Raw genomic sequence first — 27,424 nt, 5'->3', positions numbered from 1 at the left:
TGTATTTTGGAAGAAAGATTGCTTTGCCTGCAAAATATATGCTCTCCTTTTCTTCTTGGAAGAGCATCTTCATTTTCTCTTGGGAAACCACCACTTCTCCACTCTGTTCTTGTTCAGACATGGCTGCCCCACCCCTCCTTCCCTAGGAGTGGAGCACCTGGGCAATGAGACACGTGGTGGTTGTTTCAAAAGGGCCACATACCCAAAGGTGTCAGGACTTTAGTATAAACTATTGGGAAAGAGAAATCTCTTTCTACGTAGCTTCTAAGTAGCTGCAACATGCACCTGGAGCTGTGCAGTCCATCTCATGATGATGATGGAAATATCTGCTGAGCCTGAAGCCCACGTGGTGGAATATATTGCTGAAAGATGGCAAAAAATGACCGAATCCTCGTGGCACCTCTTGGAGGCCTGACTCTGACCAAAATAAGAATTTCTGGTTACTTGGGTGAATAAATGCTTGAGTTGGGTTCCTGTTGCCTATAACCTCCAAAGTCATAGCCGATATAGCATTTGACTTCCTGAGGACTATATGCTCAGCTGCAGGAGCTGGGGAGGTAGCAAGTGTGAGGCCAGGGACAAGCAGGTGGCCCACAGTCCACTTCTATTGGGTCTTGGTGTGTTTCCACCAACCTATTGATTCCCTCTTGGAAGGGATCCCAAGTCAGGGAAGACCAGCCACTTCCAGGAAGGGGTGGGGAGGTAGGGCTGGCAGTTGATGGGGCCTGCCTTCCTTCCTTCCTTCCTTCCTTTTTTCCTTCCTTCCTTCTTTCCTTCCTTCCTTCCTTCCTCCCTCCCTTCCTTCCTTCCTCTCTCTCTCTCTCTCTTTCTTTCTTTTGACAGAGTCTCACTCTGTCATCCAGGCTGGAGTGCAGTGGGACGATCTCAGCTCACTGCAAACTCTGCCTCCTGGGTTCAAGTGATTCTCCTGCCTCAGCTTCCCTAGTAGCTGGGATTACAGGCATGCGTTGGTGGGATCTTTCTTAGCTGGGCAGTTGGTGCTGGGCCACTGGGTTCAGGGTCCATCTTCCTGCACGGGTCTGGTCCACCACACTGATTAGACTATTCTCCCTCAGTATACCAGGCTCTTGGAGTGTCTGACCCTTTTATTGCAGAAAACGTGAGCCCTGCCCTGAGAGCCAAATCTTCTGCTCATGTGTTGTCAGACACACGTCCCTGCACAGAGGTGCTTGGAATATTCTGGAGATAATAGTTTAACCCTGGTGGAGGGGGGGGGGTTCCATTTGGGTGCCTGAAATTCCTACTAGCAATTTGAGAACAGTAAGGTCCTTCAATTAGAGCTACTCAGTTCCCTGATAACTTACAGAGCCAGTCATTTCTCTGGGCTAAGAGCACGCTGAATGATGCTTATGTCTCCTTGAAGGAATGGGTCATTTCCCGTGGTTCCTGAGTTTCCCCAAGGGAGTCTCGCAAATTTCTTCTGGGGATTAGCTGTGTCGGTCAAGGCCCAGGCTAGAATTTGATGGCGTCTATTAGTGTTCTAGGGCTACTGTGACAAATTGCCACAAATTGGGTTGCTTGAAATAACAGAAACCTATTGCCTCACAGCCCTGGAGGCTGGAAGTCTGAAATCCAGATGTCAGCAGGGCCCTGCTCCCTCTGGAACCTGTAGGAAGATCACTTCCTGACCCCTTCCTTCCCAGTGCCTGGTGTTTTCCCGGCAGGCTTTGGTGTTCCTGAGCTCACAGCTGCATCACTCCTATCTCTGCCTCCATCATCACAGGACACATTCCCTGGGTGACTCTGTCTCCACACAGCCACCTTCTTATAGGGATGCACCTTACTCCAGTATCGCCCCATGTTAACTAGTTACATCTGCAAAGCCCCTATTTCCAGATAAGGTCATGTTCTAAGGTACTGGGGGTTAGAAAATCATACTTTTTATAGGAGAGACAGAATTCAACCTATAACACGAGGTGATTAGGGATCATTTAATGAAGGGGCATCACAGAGGTGTGGTCAGGATTAAAGAATTCCAACAAAGGACGAAGAAGCTCCCAGGGCCAGCAGCAGCCAGGAGCCATGAATGCACCTAGGCTCCAAGGGGCAAAGCGCAGGATTGGCTCCCGAGGGTAACCAGTGGTTCAGTGGCAGGTTGCAATCAAGACACTGCAGCCCGGCAGGAGACAGCTGGGGTGCTAAACACTGTAACTTCAGTCTCTCCCTGCCAGCCAGTCCCCAGTGGCTGAGCCCAGTCAGCAGCCAACAGACAAGGGCACCTATTGCAGCAGCCACAAGTGCCAGCACTGAGATGGAGCGCTCACAGCATCTGGAGGGGCAGAGACTGTCCCAGGCACTGGCTGTGGCTATGCCCAGCTGTGTGTCTTTATCTGTGTGGTCTTCTTGCAACCACACCTAGGATGGCCCCTGAGGCTCCAAGAAGTGTTCTCTCTGTAAAGATTCTGGTATCCGGCCAGGGGCAGTGGCTCATGCCTGTAATCCCAGTACTTTGGGAGGCCGAGACGGGTGGATCACCTGAGGCCAGGAGATTGAGACCAGCCTGGCCAACATGGAGAAACGCCGTCTCAACTAAATAAAAAAAATTAGCCGGGTGTGGTGGTGGGCACCTGTAATCCCAGCTACTTGGGAGGCTGAGGCAGGACAATCACTTGAACCCAGGAGGCAGAGGTTGCGGTGAGCTGAGATCGTGCCACTGCACTCCAGCCTGGGCAACAAGAGTGAAACTCTGTCTCAAAAAAAAAAAAAAAAAGTTGTGGTCTCCTCAGAGAAGAGCCCAGATGTTAACAGTGGTTGTCAGGGCGTCTGATTGCTTTGTCTCTCTGCTTCTTTAGGTTACCCACATTTTTTAATTTTAAACATTTTGTAGATACGTGTGGTTGGGGGTGGGAGGAGAAAACCACCTGTATTTCTCTCTATGTGGAGTGTGAGGACTGCTTCACGCCTTGCAGCGTCTTGGGGGCAGTCCCTTTAAGGTCTGGGGCAGTTACTGGGGCCTAGATGCCACTCCTCCTGGGTCCCAGGAGCTAACTGCCTTTGTTCTGCCCAGAGCAGCTGTGGCTCATAGAACATAATCACCTTCAGTTTTCTCATCTGTGAAATGGGTCTGTCAGCCCTTCCAATGAATTAAGGCTGATGCGAAGATCTAATGGAATCTCGCAAGGGGAGGCCCATGGAAATTGTGAATATAATTAGGTGAGTTACTACTGCTGTGCGAAGGGTTTCCTGGCGAGATGAGCTATAAAATTGGTTTGGAGATACAGTGCCCCCTTGTGGCTATTTTTTATATTGCATGACACTTATTTATTTATTTATTTATTTATTTATTTATTTATTTTTACCCCCACTATGTTTCAAGATAAAGATTGTGGGTTTTCATTCATAGGCCAATGAGACACCCCATCCTGAGAGCACGTCAGGGCCTGAGTGGGCACAGGGACATCTGAAATCACTAGGGAGCATTTAGTCAGAGGGAGGCCAAGGCCCATAGACAGGAAATTTCACTGCAGGGCGCTTAGGCTGCCCACCAGGTAGACTGGCCAGGTCCACCCGCAAGTCTCTGACCTCTCTCTGCTCTGGGGTATGCTCTGCCAGTTGGCAGGGGAACAGTGGAGCAGAGCCACTTAAACCGGAGAGTCCTTCGTGGGCCGTTGCTCCACGTGGCTTCTTTTGGGGAATCTCAGGTGTCTGCTGTCACCCTGCCTCAGAGTCCTCACTCTCCCAGAATGTGGCTTTCAGCGCCAGTGTGGACGATTCCAGACACAATCCCTTCCTGCCCCCCATCCCCTTGGGGGGTTCTTGGCCTGGAACTTACCTGTGACCAGGCAGAGCCCTAAAGGGAACAGGTAAGGACCCTACAGCGTGGATCTGGGTCGTGGCCACATTCTGCTGGCAGCCCACCCTTGGTGGGTCCCAGGATTGGCTGCTGTGACCCTGGCTCCAGCTGCTCCTGTCCCAAAGCTGCCATCCCTACTCTCTGGTCACCAATCAAGTTTCAGCCCTCTCCCTTCGCAATTGCGGCTCCTACCCATCCTCTGTTGGCTTCGGCCTGAGCACCCCAGTATGCCCTCCCCCGACTAACAACCTCTCACAAGACAGTTCCCTTGCAGGCTCCAGGCCTGCCTTGCCTGCTGCTTCGGTGAGCCCCTAAGTTCTGACCCGACATCCTGCCTCCACGGTAGCAGGACGGGACCACCAGGCTGGTCCTGGAGTAGGCTGAGCTCCAGGTGATCAGTGACCCTGGACATTTTTCTTTTTAAATTAAGATTTATAGATGTGCAGGCCAGGCGCGGTGGATCATGCCTGTAATCCCAGCAGTTTGGGAGGCTGAGGCGGGCGGATCGTGAGGTCAAGAGATCGAGATCATCCTGGCCAACATGGTGAAACCCTGTCTCTACTAAAAATACAAAAATTAGCCAGGCGTGGTGGCGGGTACCTGTAGTCCTAGCTACTTGGGAGTCTGAGGCAGAAGAATGGCGTGAACCCAGGAGGCAGAGGTTGCAGTGAGCCGAGACCGTGCCACTGCACTCCAGCCTGGGGGACAGAGGGAGACTCCGTCTAAAAAAAAAAAGATTTATAGATGTGCATATGTGTACCCTATATATGTCATTTTGTAAATGATTTAGATTCAGGGAAGAAATTTTTGCCCTCTTTCATCTATAAATATTAGAAAAGCTTGAGTTGTTACAATATTAGTGCAAAAAGGTACCCTACGCTTTCTGAGTGCCCAAGATTCATTTACCGTTTTTTGTTTGTTGTTTGTTTTTTCTTTTTTTGAGACAGAGTCTCGCTCCGTCACCCAGGCTGCAGTGCAGTGGCAGTGGTGTGATCCTGGCTCACTGCAACCTCCACCTCCTAGGTTCAAGAGATTCTCCTGCCTCAGCCTCCCGAGTAACTGGGATTATAGGTGCATGCCACCACACTCAGTGAATTTTTGTATTTTTAGTAGAGACGGGGTTTCCCTATGTTGGCCAGGCTGGTCTTGAACCCCTGACCTCAGGTGATCTGCTAGTCTTGGCCTCCCAAAGCGCTGGGATTACAGGCATGAGCCACCGCACCCGGTCTCATTTACTGTTTTGCATAAGAAAAAGGAGACTACACGAAGTGCCCACCTCCAAGGAGAGGATGGCGTTTTAAATGCTTTTTGCTTTGAGAATTGAAGGAAAGGCTGAAATGAGGTGGATACTTGGGCAGAGGTTCTCAGCATTTGTTAGAAGCAACGTGGAAGCTAAAATTCCAGCTTGGCTGTGTGGGTGGGGATGGTGGGGGTGGAGGTGCAGGGGAGAGCTGGGGGTGGAGTTGGGAGGGGTCTGAGGCCAATGAAATCAGTCTGGAAGACGGGCTGATTCTCACACACCCCCAACTCTAGAGCTGCTAGCCACACATGGCTGTTTAAGTTTAAATTAATTATAATTAAATAGCATTAAAAATTCAGTGTCTCAGACACAGGGCTCCGTGTTTCAAGTGCCCGGCAGCCACATGTGGCCAGTGCTGCCATGTTGGACAATGCATATTATAGAATATTTCCATCCTTGCAGCACTGTTCTAAAGGGTCGTCAAGTCCTGCTCTCGTGGGTGGAGGTGACGTGGCCAGGTCACCCTTGTATACAGTGGAGGTGGTTTTCAGACTGAGTTCCTGAGCACATACGCATACAGTGTGAGTGTGTGTATGTGGGGGTTAGAGGCATTGCAGCTCCTGTTTCCTGCTGAGTAGTCACCCTACAGAGCAGGGAAGCTTCTGGAAGTGTGTCCTGGGAATGTGGAGAACCCCAGGCTCCGTAGCTTCTGGGCTGGCTCCAGGCTATCCTCACTGTCACGGGAAGACCTCAGACAGGTGAGGGGTGTGGCTGCAGGGCGCCCCAGTGTGGAGCATAGGACAGAAGCGCCAGCACCTGCCAGAAAAACCTTTATTTCCAAGGGGTGGCCCATTTGGCCTCCTGCAGTTACCCCTCCTCCGGGACATTGAGCTTCTCCTTCACCCCACAGGCCACCACGGCGAAAAAGAACTCCGGGAAGAAGGTGCGGACGTACACGGCGGCCTTGGGGATGGGGTTGGCCATGAACACCTCTTGCTTCTTCCTCCGCACGGTGCGCATCACCTCCTCCGCCACCTCCACTGGGTGCACGCCGTAGGTCAGCTTCCTGAAAAAGACTGAAAGGCCCCAGTTGGGGGCGGGGGTTATGACCTCGGTGGGGACCCGGCTGGTCAGAGCCCTGCACGTGCACAAAGGCTGAGGGGCGGGAAGCGTGGGCTGTCCCCGGAGTCACAGGTTCCGGGCCCCCTCCGCCACCCGCGGACCGCGGCGACCAGCGGGAGACACTCCACTCTCTGCGCTTCCTTCTGCGTCTTCGTCTATAGGATGGACCTGGTTTCCTGCCCTGATAATTTTGGAGGGCGGTTACGTGTGGGGGAAGGGATGCAAAAGAGGTTAGGATCTAAGAAGGTGCCAGGTGGATTAAGGGACTGTTGTTTGTAACTGTCGTGAAGCTGTGCTTGTCAGGAGCATCCTGGAACCCCTGGTCTGCCCCCCATCTTGGATCATCTCGGTTCCTCAAGGTGGACCTAGAGCCTTGGGCAAGGTGTAGCGCCTCTACGCTTAGAGCATCCTAGAGTAGTGGCCATAATAAGGTGCACTGATTGATAGAGGGGCTGGTTGCTATTCCAGAACCTTCAGTCCTTCCAACAACCCTAAGAGATAGGTATTGCTATTATCCCTCATTTTCTAAAATGAAAATAATAATAATAGCAATACCTATCTCTTAGGGAGGCACGAAGTGATTAAGGGATTTGCTCATATCCAACCCTCTAATACATGGCAGAGGCCGGCTTCCAGTGCAGGTGGCCTGGCTTTAGACTCTCGGCCTCCACTCTGTGCAAGGGAAAGGGGGAGCGGGAAAGTTCTTTAACCCCGAATCCAGGCCATGACATCTGGGAAACAGGCCCAGAGATAGGCAGTTGCTTGCCGAGGTGGCAGAGGAAGCTGAGTGGCTGAGCTTAGCGGGCGCATGGGCTGTAGGCTGCAGGATTCTGTCTACCGGGTGCCTCAGGCCTAAAGGTTTGGGGGCCCCGCCCTGCTGTTGGGGGTTGCTGAGCCTCCTCCACCCCCATCCCCAGACTCATGTTTCAGGAGTACCCATCTGAAGGTCATTCATGCCCCCAGTGACACCGGACTGTTCCCGAGGCCCCCAGGGGCCCCAGTTTCCCTCTGAAGTCTCACATTTCCAAATGGAAGCTTCCCAGTTTCCTTGCTCTGGATACACGTGGTACGACCGGATGAAAGTCGGGCTCACGGTGCTGATGACAACATCGTATTCCTCCACTTCGGCTCGGAGGCAGTCAAAGAAGCCCAGGGCTGCGTGCTTGGAGGCAGCGTCTGCGAGACAAACCATCCGGAGGTGGGCGCAGGACACTCCCGGCCCTGCTTCCTGGTGGGCGCATTGGAGGCAGGAGGGCCGACAGACACATTTCCTACAGGCGCAGAGCTGGGAAGATCCTCAAGAATCTGCCCCTCACTTTACAAATGAGGACAGAGAGCCCTCGGGAGTGGTGGACATAGAGCTGGAACTGAATGCAGCTTAGCCACTTGCTGGTGGTGTGATGTGATTGTGGGCAAATCACTTTGCCTCTCTGAGGCTCAGTTTTCTTATCTTTAAAATGGGGGCACTATTTCCCTTGGCAAATTACTGTGAAGATCAAATGAGAAAACATACAGAATGCTGGCACAAACATGAATTCCCCTTCCTTCCTGGGAAGGCTGATGCCTAAGAAACTTGTCCAAGGTCTGGGGCCAGCTAGTGGCTGCAGTGAGCCTGAATCACAGATATCCCCTCTCCCTTCCTGTTTCCCTTTTCCTCAGAGAGCCCGTCCAGGTAATCCACTCACCAAATCCAGTTCAAATCGTAGAAGCCATGGGCTGGGGAAAAAAGGATCATTCCAGGAGTTCCAAAAAGAATAGAGTGGACATTGCTTAGAGCTTTGGGAAGTTAGAGCCACATCTGGGGTGTGATGCACCCCAACTTCACATTTTAGGGGTGTCAGTCAGAGGCAGAAGGGGCAGAAGGTGGATGTACTGTGGTTCCTGCCACTGTACCCAGATGCCTTCAACCAGAACCCTTTCCTGGTTCCCCTGACATCATGACTAGCAAGCTTCTAGTTCTCTGCAATGAGGCCTTTTTTTTTTTTTTTTTTTTTTTTTTTGAGACGGGGTCTCACTCTGTTGCCCAGGCTGGAGTGCAGTGGTGCGATCTTGGCTCACTGCAAGCTCCACCTCCCAGTTTCAAGCAGTTCTCCTGCCTCAGCCTCCTGAGTAGCTGGGTTTACAGGCACGCCACCATGCCCAGCCAATTTTTGTATTTTTAGTAGAAATGGGGCTTCGCCATGTTGGCCAGGCTGGTCTTGAACTCCTGACCTCAGGTGATCTGCCCGTCTTGGCCTCCCAAAGTGCTGGGATTACAGGCGTGAGCCACCACGCCCAGCAAAACCATGCACTTTAAACGGATACATTGTGCAGTATGTGAATTACACAGCCAATACAAGTGTTACCAAAAAAAGGTCTACCAGCTTGTTTTTCATTCATCCACCATCTCCTTGATTCCTTCAGTCATTCAACAGTGAAGTCCCTGCTCTGGTGGGTGAGAAGCTGGGGACCCAGAGGTGAACAGAGGTAGCTCTGGCCTCATGGAGTCCTCATTTCATCAGTGGGGCAGACACGTGGACAGGTAACTTTCCATGTGGTGTTTTTTGTTTTGTTTTGTTTTGAGAGGGAGTCTTGCTCTGTTGTCCGGGCTGGAGTACAGTGGCTCAATCTCAGCTCACTGCAATCTCTGCCTCCCAGGCTCAAGCAATTCTCCTGCCTTAGCCTCCCGAGTAACTGAGATTATGGGTACACACCATCATGCCTCGCTAATTTTTGTATTTTTAGTAGAGATGGGTTTCACCATGTTGGCCAGGCTGGTCTCAAACTCCTGACCTCAAGTGATCTACCCGCCTCGGCCTTCCAAAGTGCTGGGATTGCAGGTATGAGCCACTGTGCCCGGCCCCATGTGGCATGGTTAATGCAGGAAAGAGGTGTGTGCCTGCAGCAGGAGGGACACATGGCAGGCTGCCTTCCCTTTCAAGTCTGTGTGCCAGGTTCTGAGCCTCAGAGCCCACATCTCCTTGCCTGGGTGGATGGTAAGGGAACTGTGCTGGGGTGCTCAGGGACACTGAATTCCTTTTGGGTGGTCAAAAGAAACCTCTGAGCCGGCAGACCCCAGGTCACTCCCACGCCAGCTCCTTGTGTCTTTCCAAAGCTGGATTCAGAGGAAGAAGAGAATTTGGGGCCAGTCCAGGGTGGCATGGCTTCAGTTCTGACATTTACATGGGAAACTCTGTGCCCCTCAATTCCTCAGCTGCAGAGAAGCCAGACCATGACTGACGGGGGTGGAGACAGCCTTGAGAGAATTCTGAGTCCCCAATACTGTGTTTTGCAAATGTTCCCAGGAAACTTGTGCATTCGTCCTATACAGGTCAGTGGCCAAAGCGCCCATTGTCATGCCCATGCCTCATTATATTATGTCACCTCTGTGTTCCCATCACTTGGCTTTAGGCATTCAAACACTTTGTTGAATGAATGAAGGCATGAAGCAAGGAAGATGAAAAGTCACCCAGCTGCTGAAAATAACAGACAGAAAGTTTAAAAATACAAGGAGCAGTGGGGAGATTCCTAAGTGGACTGGGGAAGAGAGGAAAAGGCAGGATGTGGCAAAGACTGCTGTATGTGGCCCATTCACTCTGCCCTTCTTCCTGGGCCCCCAGGTGGACTGCACTTCCCAGCGTCCCTTGCACTTAGGTGCGACTGAGTTCTCCCAATAGGATGTGAGCAGCGGTGATGCCAGCCTGGGGACAATGGGATGTCCAATGCCAGCCTGGGGCTTTGGACATTGAGCACGGCTCCTCCACAGTCTCTTTCCTCTTCTTGCCAGCAGGGACCCAGTGGTGACCACACGGAAGATGTTGTTGATGGAATGACTTAGCATGACCCTGGGCCCCTCAGTGACCCTGTGGCATGGTGGCACCTGCTTGCCTGAGCCATTCCCATTGAGGTTACTACATGGAGGAGTAATCAAGTTTTCCCACATCACAGGCTCACAGCACCACAGGCCTAAACTAACTAAGGCATATGGAAAAAGGAAGGTAAAACACTACTAGAGGCGGTGTTATGGGTTGAATTCTGTTACCAGCCTCCGAAAATTTATATGCTGAAACCCAATACCCAGTACTCAGAATGTGACGGTATTTAGAGATATTTGAAGAGGTGATTAATATAAAATGAGGGCATCAGGCTGGCTCCTACTCTAATCTGACTGGTGCTATTGTAAGAAGAGGAAATTTGGGGCCAGGCGTGGTGGCTCACGCCTGTAATCCCAGCACTTTGGGAGGTCAAGGCAGGTGAATCACCAGAGGTCAGGAGTTCGAGATCAGCCTGGCCAATATGGTGAAACCCCGTCCCTACTAAAAAATACAAAAATTAGCTGGGTGTGGTGGCGTGTGCCTGTAGTCCCAGCTACTCAGGAGGCTGAGGCAGAAGAATCTCTTGATCCTGGGAGGTGGAGGTTGCAGTGAGCCAAGACCTTGCCATTGCACTCCAGCCTGGGCAACAGAGTGAGATTCTGTCTCAAAAAAAGAAAAAGAAAAGAAGAGGAAATTTGGACATATAGGGAGGCAACAGACATGCACGTGCACAGAGGAAAGACCGTGTGGGGACACAGCAAGAAGGCAGCTGTCTGCAAGCCAGAGAGAGGGGTCCCAGAGGAAACCAGCCCTGCCAACACTTTGATCATGGACTTCCAGCCTCCAGAATAAAAAAACAAATTTCTGTTGTGTAAGCCCCAGCCTTGGTATTTTGTTACGGCAGCCTGAGCAAATTCATATAGGAACCTAGTATTTTTTTTCCCTCCCTTCTTCCCTTCCACCCTTGTACCCATCAAACATTTACTGAGCCCCTAATTTGCACATGGTAGTGTGGGCCACGGATAAATGTATATGGCATGTTCCCCACCTCTTAGAACTAGCTCATCAGATATGGAAATGGCTCCAGAATTTTTCCAGCTAGATCCCAGGAACATACACCTAGGAGTCCTTCTCCGCCTTGAACTTTTGAAAGGACACTCATATTTGGAGCTGCCCCCACCCTGAATTCTGCCCCTTTCTGTTTTTCCTGGTTTCTTCCTCAGAAGGTCTCCACTGCCCTCCCATTTTGTGATGTGCACCCACCCTTCTCTTTCCCAATGGTAATCTTCCTTGACTTTCAAGGGCATCTTTGTGGAGGAAGGGGCATTGGAGCTACAACTGTGCATCTTTGTCAGGAGCGTGACCTTCACCTGGCATTGTCAGGTTCACCTAGCGCATGTCCTGCCCACATGGGAGACTGTGAGCTTCGCGGACAGAAGAAGCTTATCTTTAATATCTCAGCATCTCCCATAGCCACTTGCATGCTGTAGGTGCTCAAAAAAATAGGAACCATAGGGATGAAAGAAAATCCAGCAGATGGTGTCATCCTTGGACCCTTTCCCCTGTGACCATCTGCCTAGTCTTAGACATAACAGCTCCTGCCTTATACCATAAGACATACAACAGAAGATATCATATTTTTATCTTAGCAACTTACAAGTCGTACGGAACGGGATTCCAAACTTCCCTTGGATATTATTCACTAACACAATTTGGCCTGTTCTCCGGGAGATCATGTTGGGAAGCAGGGCTGGAAAACACAGGACAATGCATCATGGTTAAAACTTTGAGACTGAGTTAGGCAGCAGCAGGCAGACCCCTGCCCCTGGTACCCTCATCACAGGGCTCCACTACCTCCGTGGTAATTAGATTGCAGCAGGGCAGAGATGGAATGAGTCCTGCAATCATTTATCCAGTGTTCCCAAAGCGTGGGCTGGCGAATTGCTGGGTGATTTTAAATTGGTGCTTTCCCACCAATGTGCATTTAGTGACACTGATTTCTTTTTTTTTTTTTAATGCATATTTATATTTATTTTATTTTCCTCTCAAATTTTGTTTAGATGCAGGGGGAACATGTGCAGATTTGTTACATGGGCATATTGCACTCAAGTAGTGAGTACGGTACCCAGTAGAATAGAACAGACGCTCATCTCGGTAGTAAGAACGTCATTCCCATTTCAATTCTCCTAGTATGGAAGGAAGAAGGAAGAAGGAAGTCTCACAATGGTTCTAGTGTGTCTTTAACGCCTCTCTTGCATATGCTAATCTTTTAACAAAGAGAGGGAAGATTCTGACGTTCTCAGGCTACCTTGGGAGAACTTAATTTGTTTAATTTTCAGGTTGCCCTTTATTTATTGAGAATGAAAGAGTTTTTAAATTTATGTTGGTTTTATACAGATTTCCTCCTAAAGTGAATTTAATTTAAAAATGAGAAAATTCAGAGAAAGGTATTAAATTAATAATAGTATAGGCGGAATGGGGATATGGCAAAAAATGAAAAGACAATACTCAAAGGGTCAACTTTCAGAATGATCTGGGAAACCCAGCACCTCCATGTTAAAATGGACAAACTGAGCCGGGTGCGGTGGCTAATGCCTGTAATCCCAGCACTTTGGGAGGCCGAGGTGGGTGGATAACGAGGTCGGGAGATCGAGACCATCCTGGCTAACATGGTGAAACCCTGTCTCTACTAAAAAAAATACAAAAAATTACCCGGGCATGGTGGCGGGTGCCTGTAGTCCCAGCTACTCAGGAGGCTGAGGCAGGAGAATTGCTTGAACCTGGGAGGTGGAGGTTGCAGTGAGCCGAGATAGCACCACTGCATTCCAACCTGGGCAATAGAGGCGAGACTCCGTCTCAAAAAAAAAAAAAAAGAAAGAAAGGAAAAAAACCAAGATGGACAAACTGAAATCCAGCTCTAGGGACTAGACCCAGGGTCCTTAGTGAGTTAGAGGGCTAACCAGGAGGAGAAACCAGTTCTGGCCCTTTTCCACTCCACTTTCTTGGTTCGTTGCTTTGATGCCAGTGAAGTCTCCGTTAAAGGTTGGTAGCTGACACACCGGTGCTGGCCTGTTTGCTGTGTCCACAGGGACTGGACTGGAGGAAGCTGTTATCTCTGGGACACCATTCTAGAAGCTCTGGAAAGTCATCTTTCTGCCCCAAATGCGTCTTTCTCTTCATCTGTCTTAGTACTCAGAATCCTATTGTTAGAGGTACCCAGCATGGGAGCTGGTTGTAGAGAAGGTAGTTGCAAGATCAGGCTAGATCTCAGACCTTGCCAGGACACCCCACTCCCTAAATGGAGGCGTTCTCCACATTATATTCCCCCTGAGCTTCTGCTTTGATAAACTTTTATGTTTTTGGAGAGCAGGGGCTTTAACTTTTCTTTTTTTTAGACAGTCTCGCCCTGTCTAAAGATGGAGTGCAATGGTGCGATCTTGGCTCACTGCAACATCAGCCTCCCGGGTTCAGACGATCCTCCTGCCTCAGCCTCCTGAGTAGCTGGGATTACAGGCACCCACCACTATGCCTGGCTAAGTTTCGTATTTTTAATGGAGGTGGGGTTTCACCGTGTTGGCCAGGCTGGTCTCGAACTCCTGACTTCATGATCTGTCAACTTTCCATTCTACTCTATGGTCATTTCCAGCCCCACTTCCCAGGCTTCAGACCTGCGTTTGAACTTGATGGTGAGAAATCTGCACCTGGGTATCTCCTAGGCCCCTCAGACAGGTTCACGTAGGAATCACCATCTTACTCATTAAAGGGAGACAGCCTCCTGCCTTCCCTGTTTCTGTGAAGGGGTTGACAGAATACTGGGTCTCTTGTAGTCTGGTGATAAGCCCTTTTTCTTCTTCATTTCTGAGGACAGAATCTTTACCTTTGACCAACTGTAATGGCTAGAAGCAGATCAACCCCAAGGTTGATATAGCAGAATGTACACAATTGTTGAGACAATCGTTGGAGGATGAGACAATTTTTCAGAGACGTCGAATTGGAGGGAAGCCATGGATGTAAGGAGAGAGAAGTAAAAGGGCAAAGCTTGGGTGGGGAGAGGGGTTTCACAGAGATGGTGGTTGAAATATACCAATCAGATACTTCCTGAGTTGCTTTTCCTTCATAAACACTTACAATGGGAATGGTGAAAGCTTTCACCCAATAGGTAGGGAATTTTCTGAGGGGACTGGGGAATTCCATATAGAATAGGATGACTGTCTGGCTAATTAACAGAGCCCTCTGTAGAATCTGGTGGCCCAGATACCCATGAGAAAGTTAAACTCACGAGACCTTTCGTCAATGTGATGGGGCCAAAGTAATTGGCATCCATGATCTTTTTGTCGAGCTCCAGAGAAATCTTATGGGCAGGCCCCTTCACCTTCACACTGGCATTGTTGATGAGGATGTCCACACAGCCATAGCAATCCAGGACTTCTTTTGCCACATCTGGGACACAGCTGATGTCTGAGAGGTCCAACAGGACCAGCTTTGGGGTGAATGTCTGCTGAACCAATGAGAGAGTCAGGGTATGTGTGAGATCTCCTCCCTTTTGCAGACCTTGGGAGCCCTCGATCTAAAAGCCACCCATTTTGAAATTCAAAGATAATGAAATGACTGAAAAAAAAAAAAGACGAAGAAGCAGAGATGATTCTGGGATGGAGGATATTGCCAGATAATTCATACTTGGGGACCAGGGCAAAAACAACAACAAATCTTGACATGAATATGCAGCGATAAGTCTAAACTCTTGGCCAGGGTTCCAGAACTGATAAATGAATATTGCCCTTCACAGCAGTCCCTTTGCAGGGTTGCACTGACTCCAGTGGTGACATCATTACTTTTAACATTTCTGAGCTCCTTTGTGGAAATTGCTTTTCAACCGGCTTGCAAGTTGAAAAAAAAAATCTATCACAGTACTTAATAGCCATATTTTAAAAAACTAAAATCATACACCCAACACAATATATTTGAAGTACCTACTATGTGCCAGGCTCTGTGTTTAGCCAGATACTTGCTGCATCAAGACTCTATTGATCTAGGGATGTGTAGGAGGGTGGACAGATGGGAAAATTGTTGACACCAAGGGGTAAATGCAATCCCAGTGTTCGACAAAGACTAGTCCTGAGATATGCCCTTGAAGAGAGGGTTCTGTAGTCAAATTTGTTTGGGAAACATAGGCTGTTCTCCAAGTTCTTCTTGGAGATACACAGTGCACATTGGCATATTAAAGGCTCTGAAAAGTCCTGCAGTGAAGAAACTGGACAAGCTTAGCTTAACTCAGTGTTTCTCACACAATTGACCGCAAACCCTTGCTTTTACCCAGTGCCTAATCACATCCCTAGAAACACACTTTGGGGCATTCTGTTGTCCTGTTTGATTCATCTCCTCAAATATTAGACTTACCTCCGAATTACTTTGAGCCAGCAAATGCAACCTCAAAGATAAAGATTAGAAAAATATATCCTGAAGGGAGCTCCAAAGACAGTCCCCTGACCAGTGCTCCAGAAAAACCTTTGGAAACTGCAGCCTTTTTGAAATAAGTGTTCACTTCCTGGGAGAGTTCTTGGGAAGGGATCTCATTTATCTGGTTTCTTTGATGGAGATATCGGTTCAGGTATTAAAAAAAAAAGACTGTTTTTGTAATCACAGTCCACATCTGTAACATCCTCTGTCTTCTGGATCCTTGTTGAGTTTGAGTTACATAGGGTCAGGGCAAGGAGCTGTGGCTACAGAACATGATTTTGTCATGGTGGGTGGTCAAAACAAGTCAACCCTTTATGAATGGCAAACATGCCTATGTCAAGGTCATTGGGTTCATTGCCTCACATTCCCCAGAGCAATCACCAAGTTTCCTCCACTTGGTCCAAGAGCTGGTCCTGAACGATCAATGGAGGCTGGGAGTTCCCAGGAGTTACCCACGCCTACTGCTAGAAGACCTTACCTTGCTGGGGTCAGCCACACTGATCAAGGCATCATATAGGTTCTCTAGCCTCTCCCAGTTCTTTCCACACAGCACCAGCCTTGCCCCACCTGTGTGGAACACCCGAGCACACTCTGTGGGGAAGAAGGAAACAGGGCAGGGCACACTGTGTGGATGGAGCCACTGATAGTGAACCCCCTCTCTTGGGAACTCATGAATTCAAAAAACTCAGAAGGCTTAGCACCACGAGGTCCTTTAGGGGTCACTTCATTGAACTCCCTCCCCGGGCTGGAATTTTTGTCATTTCCAGCCTCCACTTAGTTGCTTCCGTGAAAGTGAGCTCATAGTGGAGTGAGACAACTCCTCCTTTGTTAGAAAGTTCTGATTATTGGAAATTCTTCCTTACACTGAACAGAAGGATGAACCTGCCCACCTGGTCCCCCAGGACCGCAGCCCTAGAGATATCTCAATCTAAAGATAATGGAGACAAACCACCATGTTTTTTCAAATCAAATGTCACCAGTTTCCTCCACATTTTCTCTGGGGATAGACACCTCAGCCAGGGTTCTTTTTATTGAAAAAGTAAACCTACTTTCTGTCTAATTAATTTTCCTCTGGACTGATTCCTGACTCACCCAATATAGCACTTTCTCAACTAAGTGTTACCTGGTAGACATACAGAATTCTTGTGTAGCAATACCGATGATACTTAAAAGCAATAGAAGCTCACAGATTTGGAGAGTTTGCTTGCTGTAGGAACTGTGGAAAGATATGTACATATCTCTTACATATCTCTCTAGTTCATTTAATACTCACAATAACCTTATGAGACAGTATCTTTAGGTTGGGTTCCTAGGAAGCAGACTCTGAGACAAGGATTCGGGTGGCCAGGATTTACTGAGGGCTTGCTCTTCAGAGACAGCCTATCGGGGAGTGAGGTCATGGGATAGGGGCCAGGAGAGGATGTGGTCTCAGGAAAGTCTAGCTTTGGTTTGATCCAGGAAAGACTCTGGAGTCTAAACTCCATTGCAGAGCTGGAGGCAAGAGGATCGGCCTTTGTACACCAGTGTCAATCAGTCACTGATATGGGCTGCCCTCTCTGGGGGTGCGTGCATAGGCTGTGTAACTCCTAGGTAGGGCAGCGTCCACTGGCAGAGGACAAGTCTTTGGGAAAGGAGGCATCTGCACGCCATTTGCAATCTGCATGCCATTTGCAGCCAACTCTTCATCCAGGGATCTGGAAGAGGCACCAACAGGACCTACTGCAGGGAAGAACCTATCATTGTCTCATTTACACCATGAAGTAGTGGACTCAGACTGGCTGGGAACACGGAAGGACAGCCTGGCAGCCTGGTGCCCAGTGGAGGCTGAATATCCCGAGTGTTGTGGCCTCCAAGTGAACTCAGGGTTGTGTGATTTTCTCCAGCAGGGCCAAGAAGCCTGCTGCAGGTGGAGAGAAGGGATCTGGTGCACAGGACAGTTGGCCGGGGCTTGGTAAGTGGGCATCATGGACAGGGAAACTGTGGTATTGGAGAGATGGAGGAATTGAGATGCTGGACTATGAAGTCTAAATCAGGTGGGAGCAGGAGTGAAGGCAGAAAAGGCCAAGAGAGGACCCAAGCAGAGAGCTGTGGGGATAAGAGGTCTCCATGAGGCCTGAAAACAGGTGTACTGGGCATCCCTGAGAGAGCTGGGAGGAGGGCTCTAGGAGAGCTCAGTCTGCTGACAGAGGGAAACCCGAATCCAGAAGTAACTGGGTTAACAATGTCACCTTGAATTGTTAGGGCTGCAGAGAAGGGAAGATTCCTCTCAATGCAAGTGTTTTATTGAGAAAGAGGCTGTCCGTGATGAGTCTGGATGACAAAATTCAATAAAGATGTCAATTTGTCTCCAAGTTAAATTGATCCAGTAAATCAGGATCCCAACGGGTTTTGGGAAATGACAGAAAGATCCTACACTTTATATGTCATATTTTGCACACTTTAATTTGAATACTCAATATGAAGGAAAGCAAAGAACATGTTGAAAAACAGTTGTTAAAATATATTGTAAAACTACAGAAATTAAAGAGTTAGCAGTTCAAGTCTAGATAGAAATATTGATAATAAATAGAGTCAGGTATTGAGGAGAATTTAGTGTATGATAAAGTTAACATGTTGAGCCAATGGGAAAAGAATGTATTACGTAAAAAGTGGGAGCTGGGCGTGGTGGCTCATGCCTGTAATTCCAGCACTTTGGGAGGCCAAGGTGAGCAGATCACTTGAGGTCAGGAGTTGGAGACCAGCCTGGCCAACATGATGAAACCCCGTCTCCACTAAAAATTCAAAAATTTAATCCCAGCTGCTTGGGTGGCTGAGGAAGAAGAATCTCTTGAACTCAGGAGATGGAGACTGCAGTAAATTGAGATCATGCCACTGCACTCCAGCCTGGGCAACAGAGTGAGACTCTGTTTTTTTTGTTTTTTTGTTTTTTTTTTAAAAATGGTATTTGAATACCTATCTGGGAGGGAAAAAAAGCTGGATGCATTACACCAAAACATACTAAATAGTGAAATATAAAAACATAACCAAAACAGAAATAGAAGAAGATAGGGATGAATATATACCCTTGCCCTGGGGAGGACTCCTGAGCATCCATTGAAAGAAAAAAAATCCTAATAGAAATGATTTATAGATTTTACCCTTTTAAAAAAAAACCTTCTTGGCTGGGTGTGGTGGCTCACACCTGTAATCCCAGCACTTTGGGAGGCCAAGGCGGGCAGATCACGAGGTCAGGAGATCGAGAACATCCTGGCTAACACGGTGAAACCCCGTCTCTACTAAAACTACAAAAAATTAGCCAGGCATGGTGGCGGGTGCCTGTAGTCCCAGCTACTTGTGAGGCTGAGGCAGGAGAATGGCGTGAACCCAGGAGGCGGAGCTTGCAGTGAGCTGAGATTGCGCCACTGCACTCCAGCCTGGGAAACAGAGTGAGACTCCATCTCAAAAAAACAAAACAAAACAAAACAAAAAATCTTACAGCAAAACAAAAACGAAAACAAAAGACACCCATAAGTAAAGGACAAGACAAATTTAGAAAAAGTGTTTATAATCTATATGTCAGAAAAGGGTTAATTTGATATGTGAAGAACTCTTACAAATCAATTAGAAAAAAGATAAAGTTGCTAATAAAGAAATTGGTTAAGGAGATGAGTAAGCAACTCACAAAAAAAGTATCAAGATACAGAAGATGAGTCAATACCAGTAATACATAAATGCAAACTAAAACATGGGGCTAATTTTAATCTATCAGATAATCAAAAACAAAATTGGAAATAGTCTTGGCCACATTCTTGGCCACTGTGAATAACAATTTTGAAGCCCTAACAATTGATGTTGCAGAAATTGGTCTATTGACATGGAACGAAGTTCACAATAGAGTAAGTTTAAAAATAATTTTAAAAAAGATTCAAAACAGTGTGTTGAATACGATGCCATAACGCTGGGTTGTGTGTTTATGTATGTAATAGAATAGTAAATCTACATATCTATATGTAAAAATAGGTTACATTAGAAGTTTAACTGAGGCACTGAGATCAAATAGATATAAATTCCTAAGTTAGATGCCAGTCCAAGATGCTGACTTTCAAAGGAAATTTTAAAAACATGTCATATGAAGTTCAGTTCCCTTTACCCACAAATAGGACACGAATGAATCGAAGAAGAGGAGGAATAGCGGGGACTTCGAAGGAGGATCGCCTGGAAAGAATGTTAGGTGAGTTTTCGCCCACGGGCCCAGGCTGGGGCTGTTTTCCATTGCCTCCATCCCAGAGTGAAGGGCACAGGAGGAATCTACAGAACAGCACAGTTCCCCGCAGCCAGGAGCCCAGCTTCATGTCTTATGGGCAAGATCCTGGGCTCAGCCAATGCCCTGAGGGCAGAGAAAAGGAAAACTGGGACCTCTTCATTGGGGGTGGCCTGCAGAGCCAAAGAAGTCACAGCCACCAATGGCCAAGGTAGGTCATGAGTTGGTTGAGAGCTCGTCTGAAGACTGCCCAAGAGGACCTCTCAGAAGGGCAGTGGAACTCCAAAGGACAGGGTTGGTGGGGAGTAGACTGCCCGGGAACCAGGGGCTAAGGAGGGATTGAGTGAGTGGAGAAAAAACCCACACCTCCCATTTCACAGAAATGAATAATCCTAGGGAGGCCTCTGAAAGGCACATGAAAGTGCCCACGAGAGAAAGATTCAGACCCAGTTTTAGACATGTGCCAGGCCCATGAACCTTGAAGCCATCTTATAGCACTGTCAGTCGGGTAAGAGTTTTTCTCGCTCTCCTATCTTGTCTCCTTCCAGTCCCTGAGGCCCTAGAAGCCTCAGAAACAGCAGGAAGCTTCCCTCTAACTTGCACTAGCTGTGGGGAGGAGTAGAGAGGGGGAAAGAAAGTTCGAATTCAATGAAAATGGACATGTTATCAGGTATTAGACTGGGCATCCCAATTCCAGAATCAATGCTCTGTTTCGGGACCCACCATGACGGAAGGATTTTGCATAATCTAATAGTAATCAGAGGCCGGGTGCGGTGGCTCACGCCTGTAATCCCAGCACTTTGGGAGGCCGAGGCGGGTGGATTACCTGAGGTTAGGAGTTTGAGACCACCCTGGCTAACATGGTGAAACCCCGTTTCTACTAAAAATACAAAAAATATTAGCCAGGCATGGTGGCAGGTGCCTGTAATCCCAGCTACTCCGGAGGCTGAGGCAGGGGAATCGCTTGAACCCGGGAGGCTGAGGTTGCAGTGAGCTGAGATAGTGCCACTGCACTCCAGCTTGGGCAACAAGAGCAAAAGTCCGTCTCAAATAATAATAATAATAATAATAATAATAAATCAGAAAAGTCAGGAACCGCCTGATTTTTTTTCTCAAGCTGCAGAGGAAGGACTCTCCCCTCTGAATAAATTTGAGGTGTACTGTCTCACGACACCCTTGATTCATGCTCGCTCATGACTGGTTACTCACATAAGCATCCCCCTGAAAGGAAATGAAGGATGTGTTCACACAGGATGCCCCCAAGCACGTGGGGTTCTAGGTGTGTTTTGTGTTCTTTTTACTTAAAAAAAATTCTTTTAAATATACGTGGCTTTTATAACAGAATTCACTAACAGAAACTTCCGTGGACAGCAGAAAGTCTAGTCTTTCTGCATTTCAGCTGTCATTCTGGAGCAGAATGATGGTTGGATATTACAAATGAGAGAAGTGAGGTTCAGGGGGTTGAAATGAATCACCCGGAGTCCCACAGTTGGCCAGCAGGGAAGCCAGGATGTGAACCCCAGGAGTCTGACATCCAGATGGGGAGTAACGCATTCTCCACACTAGGCTCCTCTTGGCCAATGCCCACTGCTGAGAAAGGGACACGTTGAGGGTGCATTTTCACTCCTCGCTCCCTCCCTCTCTTGATGATGAGCATCTATTTTTTTTTTTTGAGATAGAGTTTCATTCTTGTTGCCCAGGCTGGAGTGCAGTGGCGTGATCTCAGCTCACTGCAATCTCTGCTTCCCAGGTTCAAGTGATTCTCCAGCCTCAGCCTCCTAGGTAGCTGGGATTACAGGCGTCCACCATCATGCCCGGCTAATTTTTGTATTTTTAGTAGAGACGGGGTTTCACCATGTTGGCCAGGGTAGTCTCGTACTCCTGACCTCAGGTAATCCCCCTGCTTTGGTCTCCCAAAGTGCTGGGATTACAGGCATGAGCCACTGCACCTGGCCAGAGCATCTATTTGCAGCAGGGCACTGGAGTAGGTGAGCGGCCTGTGAGCAGGAGCCAGATCAAACCTCTGGCCTTGGCCTTGTTAGAACAGACAGCTAGGAGCATTCTTCCCCATCACTCCATTTCCCTTCTCCACTGACACCTTGCCTTGCCCAGGTGTGCCTGGGAGGCTGGAGCCCAGTGGCATGCTCAGTGCCTCGGTGCTACTGCAGCCAAGCCTAGAGGCGCCGCTCCTGAAGAAGTCATTTCTGCTGAAACCAGGCCTTTGGTATACCCAGGTGTCCTTATTTCTATTCTTTTATCAGCTCAGCAGGTATCTCGCATCGAGCACTTTGGTACCAGGCTTTTCTTTTTCATTCAATAAGCATAAATTGAGCCCTTCTTTCTGTATTTCATCAATGTCAGATGCCATCGATGATGAGCTGTTGCTTGATTTCAGAGATAATAAATGACTTTTAATTTTAATTTTTTTGGGACAGGGTCTCACTCTGTCGCCCAGACTGGAGTGCAGTGGTGTGATTTCAGCTCCCTGCAACCTCTGCCTCCCGGGCTCAAACGATCCTCCCACCTCAGCCTCCTGAGTAGCTGGGAATGCAGGCACATGCCACCACACCCGGCTAAGTTTTACATTTTCTGTAGATATATGGGGGTCTTACTATGTTGCCCAGGCTGGTCTCAAACTCCTGAGTTCAAGCGATTCACCTACCTCGGCCTACTAAAAGTGTTGGGATTACAGGCGTGAGCCACAGCAACATTTTAAAGGTTGGCCTATGGGGATTGTAAGATGCTATGGACGGAAAGACAATCAGTCTGATTTCAGAAATGTTTAAAGGACAGAAACTGCACCTTTGAGGTGATAACACACAGGCAGGGCTGACGTTCAGCTGTATCCTCTGAAGCAGCTCAAGTGCAGGGGTTGGCTATTCTGATAGCCATTCTTTTTTAAAAATAAATAAATTAATTAATTTTTTGAGATGGATTCTCACTCTGCCACCCAGGCTGGAGTGCAGTGGCATGATCTCGGCTCACTGCAACCTCCGCCTTTGGGTTCAAGCAATCCTCCTGCCTCAGCCTCCCAAGTAGCTGGGATTACAGGCAAGAGCCCCCATGCCCAGCTAATTTTTGTATTTTCAGTAGAGACGGGGTTTTACCATGTTGGCCAGGCTGGTCTCAAACTCCTGACCTCAAGTGATCCACCCGCCTCAGCCTCCCAAAGTGCTGGGATTACAGGCGTGAGCCACCGTGCCTGGCCTTGATTGTCACTCTTGCTGCAGACACAGTGGGTACAAGGTGACAGGATTCCCCGCTTGGCCAAATCCTGGAGGTTTGGAGCGAGGGCTAGATGCCCCAGTCTTTGTCTGTCTGTTTGATTTCCCTAGTAAACAACTTGGTGCGGCACTCCCTGCTGCTCCCGATGGCACCCATGGGGTTCGTGCAGGTTCCATGGCACCAGGGTGTGCAGCGGCTGTGCACAGCCTGCACCATCCACTTGGTGCCCTGGACTTGAGACATGCAGCAATGGGAGCCCGGAATCACTGCCGTCAGCAGCGTGGGGAGCTAGGCATTTATTTAAGGTCAACACACGTCCAGCATCTCAAGTTACCGCTAAGTACTGGGACTTTATTTTTTTCTTCTTTGCATTTCTTTCCAGGGTGGGTCAATGAGATATAGTAAAAAAAGAACAGTGACAGTAGACACGACAAGCTAGGCCATGAGGTCCTGCAAAGGCTGTTTCCCTCATGAGATGTATTTCCTGGGTGCCTGATTTGCATCACGTGTGACTACAACTGAATGAGGTGTTTAAAACATTTAAAAATGAATGAGATGATTAAAACAAACACACATCTCTCAACGATCAGTAAAACTGTATTTCTACCTAATAAGACACAAAACTAGCAAGGCTACAGAAGAACTGAGCAACCTCCCCAACAAACAGGATCGAATCCACATTTGTAGGACAACGGCAGAACGTACATTCTTGTCAAGCACTCGCAGAACCCATATCGAGATAGGTCATAAGACAAACCTCAGCACATTTAAAAGAATCGAAATCATACAGAGCGTATTCTCCAACCATGTTGGAATCAAGCTGGAAAGCAATAAAACAAATTTGCAAGAACACACTTATCCAAATGAGGGCCTTCCCTGATCACATGTCACTTTTAGAGGTTATTCATTAAATACACATTTTCTGAGGATGTCAACCAAGCATTGAGCTAGGTGCTGAGGCTGCCTGGGTGAACAAAACACAGGCTCCAGCACCAGGAAGCCTGTATCTAGTGGACCCACTGAGAAACACACAGATACAGCATGAGAAATACACTAATGTGGTATGCACTTACAAGGGGCCAGTTAAGAAGCTGGTCCACAAGGACCATTCAAGAGGAAGGAGCGGTTAAGGTGTCAGGACAGGCTCCAGGGTAGAGGCCGTATCAGGGATCGCATATTAGCAGCCTGGTGCAATGCCAGACAAAGGTGCACTATTTGGAGAGCAAATTTTTCGCAAAGCCTTCTGTTCTGAATAGCTTTAGGTGGGCATCTCTTTTCCAGCTCTCCAGGGCGGCACACTCCCTGTTGTCTTTTGTCTGGTCTGATTGACAGATGTGTGTGCCCTGGCTTGCCCTTGAAGAAGGAGTTTGAGTTTGTGTACCTCGCTCCCTTTTCATACAGGATATCCTCTCTGGGAATTGTTTGTGAGACTCATCTAGGGGCCACTTAGCCTAGTCTATCTGCCTTATGCTTTGTTTTTTATCTTACAAGATGGACCTGGGTCGATCACCCACTGAAAACTAAGCCATCCTCAAAGCGTGCGGATTGGCTCCCATTGGGATGCCGAAGAGGCTAAGCAGCAGGCTCTGAGAAAATTCTCAGGGAGGTTACAAACGTTCTCACGATGGCAGCACTATGAGAGTAAGTGCCCAGCCCCCCAGAGGGACTCTCGGGGCAATGCTCAGGACATAATGGACTCAATGGACACTTACTGAGTTACTAATGAATGTTTGGCTGTGTGGGATCTATGCTCTATTAAAAATAATAAAAACAGCAGCAAAAGTTGCACTAACTATGTAACATATAAAGTTGTACTACCATTGTCTGGAAGGATAGAGTCAGAATCTTGCAAACTTAAGGACAATTACGGCCCCTCATGTCATAGATGTAACCAGCAGAAGGGCCTCTCTGAGGTGATATAATTCAGGGGTTGCAAATGCAAATGCCTTCAATGCCAGAAAGTGTAATGATTGAAAGAATCAGGCCAAGTGTGATGCAATAGGGATGGGTGGGGTGTGTGGCCCACTAGCGTGGGCATGTTTTGCCTATATGTGTTCATGATCATCATTACTAACCCTTGAGTGATATCCACTGTAGCTCCAGGTACTGTTCTAAGTGCTATCCATCTATGAACTCGTTTATTCCTCACAATGGCAGCATGAGGTAGAGACTGCTGTTATCCTCGCCTTACAGATGAGAAGTTTAAGGCAGAGAAGTGAAGTAACCAGCTAGTCATTGCTGGAGCCAGGAACTGAACCCAGCTCCTGAGTCTGGGCTCACAACCAGTACATTGCCCCAGCTAAAGGCTTTGCATTTTCAAAATTTCTGGAAACCCCATGAAGCCAAAACAAATCACATCTGCAGACCAATTTTAGTCCTTAGGCTATGAGTTTGCAACCCTAGATATTCCACCACCCTCATTTATCAGGAATCTGCAGCCTCCAAAAGATGGGAAACTTGCTGGTTAATGATAGAAGCTGGGAGAGAACACAGGATCGATCCCCTCCCACCGAGCAGGTTTGCCCACACAGCGCCCTGCCGCCCTGCCACCCTGCCATCCTGCCAGTCCCTGGGGGCAGAAATGGGCACAGGTGGGAGCAAAGCCAGCTTACCCTTGCCCAGTCCTGAGATGGCATCGGTGATCACCACCACTTTGTTCTGCACAGCTGACTTTGACCACAGCCTGGACACCTCTTGGTAAATGAAGAGGAGGCCGCTGATTCCCAGCAGCAGCAGGGGGAGCATCAGCATGGCCATGACTCCCATCTTGTTCTGGGGGACAACGGAGTAAAAGGGGATTGGCTTTGCAAAGAGACGCTGATCAGGACTCCCAGGGCAGGGGGAGGCCCAAGGCTGCAGGGAGCTCAGCTCTGTGCAAGCCTCCAAGCTGAACACCCAGTGGGCGTGCTAATCCCCAAATGTTCAACAAATAGGAAATTACTCACAGTGTCTCCGAAAGCAGACCGAATCCAGGGGGCCTGCCCTCCCCAGTGGTTAATTACAAACTTAATTAAAATGGGTCTGCATTTTTGGAAGAAAATCCATGTGTTAAGGCCACTTGCTTGGGCCCTAATGGTTATTTATAGCTTTCAGTTGCACTGAAAGGCTGTCAGTGTAAATATAGTGTCTATTCTGATATTCAGGAACACATGCTGGCCGGGTCTGATTTCAGGGCTCTTGCCAAAGCTCTCCTGGCTTGCCTGAGTATTAGAGGTTTCCTCTGCAGTTTGGGACTGAGCACGAGGGATCCAAACCTGGGATTTTCAGCACAAACATCCTTGCCCTCACTTCTGATAACCCTCGTAATCAGGTAGCTTCCAGGTAGTTTGGATGCATGTGGCAGAAGACCATCTGGCCTTTGCTTTCTAATTGGAGATGAAAAGCATAGAAAACTGCTAAACAGAATGAAGCCTTTTGCAGAAAGAGCCACTGGGAGGTGTGACAGGAAATATCAGAAAGAGCACACTTTTGAGAGTGTTTCTCACCTCTCTGAGCCTTAGCTTCCCTGTCTGTAAAATGGGCAGGACCAATGGGAGGACAAACCATACTGCACAGTGTGGGCCTAGCATAGATCCCGGGCCGTAGGAAGGTAACTACTGTTATCTTTAGCGGTTGAGGATACTAAGAATTTATCCCAAATGTGAAATATTTTCATTACATAAGGAAACTCAGTAGGATTAGAACTGGAGAGACAGAAACCCAGTTCAAGTACTGGAGCCACCCCAAACCAGAAGGCCAATCACAATCAGGTCCTAATTTGTGCGGTAAACAGCATTGAGCCAATCAGGAGTAGGACTAAGAGCAGTGTGTGTGCATGTGTGTGTGTGTGCATGTGTGTGTGTGCATGTGTGTGCGTGTGTGCGCGCGTGTGTGCATGTGTGTGTGCGCGTGTGTGTGTGCGTGTGTGCGCGTGTGTGTGCATGTGTGTGCGCGTGTGTGTGCGTGTGTGTGTGCACGCACCTGTGTGTGTGCACGTGTGTGTGCGCGCGCGCGCGCGCGTGTTGGGGGGGTAAAGAAGACTGTATTTCTTTCTTGGAAATTAGAAATAACCAGGAAGATTAAAAAAGTCCCAGAATTTTATTGACATTTAATGTACATATTAGAAACACACACGTAAATGTAGAGCTTGATGAATCTTCATAGACTGAACATATTCACGTGACCAGCATGCAGATCAAGAAACAGAACATTGCCAACATGCCTCATCATGTTTCTTTCCAGCCCTGAGGGTAGCTACTTCCTAACTTTTAAAAGCGTATATACAGTTTTACCTGTATGTGTATTTTCTTTGCTCAAACTCTTGTCTAAAGTTTTTCTTTTTTTTTTTTTTGAGACAGAGTCTTGCTCTGTCACCAGGCTGAGGTGCAGTGGCATGATCTCGGCTCACCGCAACCTCCACCTCCTGGGTTCAAGCAATTCCCCTGCCTCAGCCCCCCGAGTACCTGGGACTACAAGCCCCCACCACCACGCCTGGCTAATTTTTGTATTTTAGTAGAGACGAGGTTTCACCATATTGGCCAGGATGGTCTCAA

At 48.3% G+C, this 27,424-nt stretch overlaps 1 protein-coding gene across 2 annotated transcripts; it reads right to left on the bottom strand.

Annotated features, from left to right (window-relative positions):
* Window positions 1–5,871: 5,871 nt before the first annotated feature.
* DHRS7C (dehydrogenase/reductase 7C) lies at window positions 5,872–25,966 on the bottom strand. 2 transcript variants are annotated; one of them, XM_003818090.5, is made up of 7 exons: window positions 25,838–25,950; window positions 25,505–25,664; window positions 15,906–16,018; window positions 14,255–14,468; window positions 11,628–11,720; window positions 7,197–7,352; window positions 5,878–6,130 (listed from the first exon to the last, which is right to left on the bottom strand). In XM_003818090.5, the coding sequence occupies exons 2-7, from the start codon at window positions 25,656–25,658 to the stop codon at window positions 5,922–5,924; spliced, it is 939 nt and encodes a 312-aa protein (XP_003818138.4). In that variant the 5' UTR covers window positions 25,659–25,664; window positions 25,838–25,950; the 3' UTR covers window positions 5,878–5,921. The 2 variants fall into 2 exon arrangements, with proteins under 2 accessions (XP_008969583.4, XP_003818138.4); XM_008971335.5 differs by having other exon boundaries at window positions 5,872–6,130; window positions 14,255–14,465; window positions 25,505–25,966.
* Window positions 25,967–27,424: the final 1,458 nt, after the last annotated feature.

Source organism: Pan paniscus, chromosome 19 (assembly GCF_029289425.2).
Source record: "Pan paniscus chromosome 19, NHGRI_mPanPan1-v2.0_pri, whole genome shotgun sequence".
Classification (NCBI taxonomy): Eukaryota; Metazoa; Chordata; class Mammalia; order Primates; family Hominidae; genus Pan; species Pan paniscus.
Note: the sequence above shows the minus strand (reverse complement) of the source record. Positions and strands in the feature narration are given on the sequence as shown.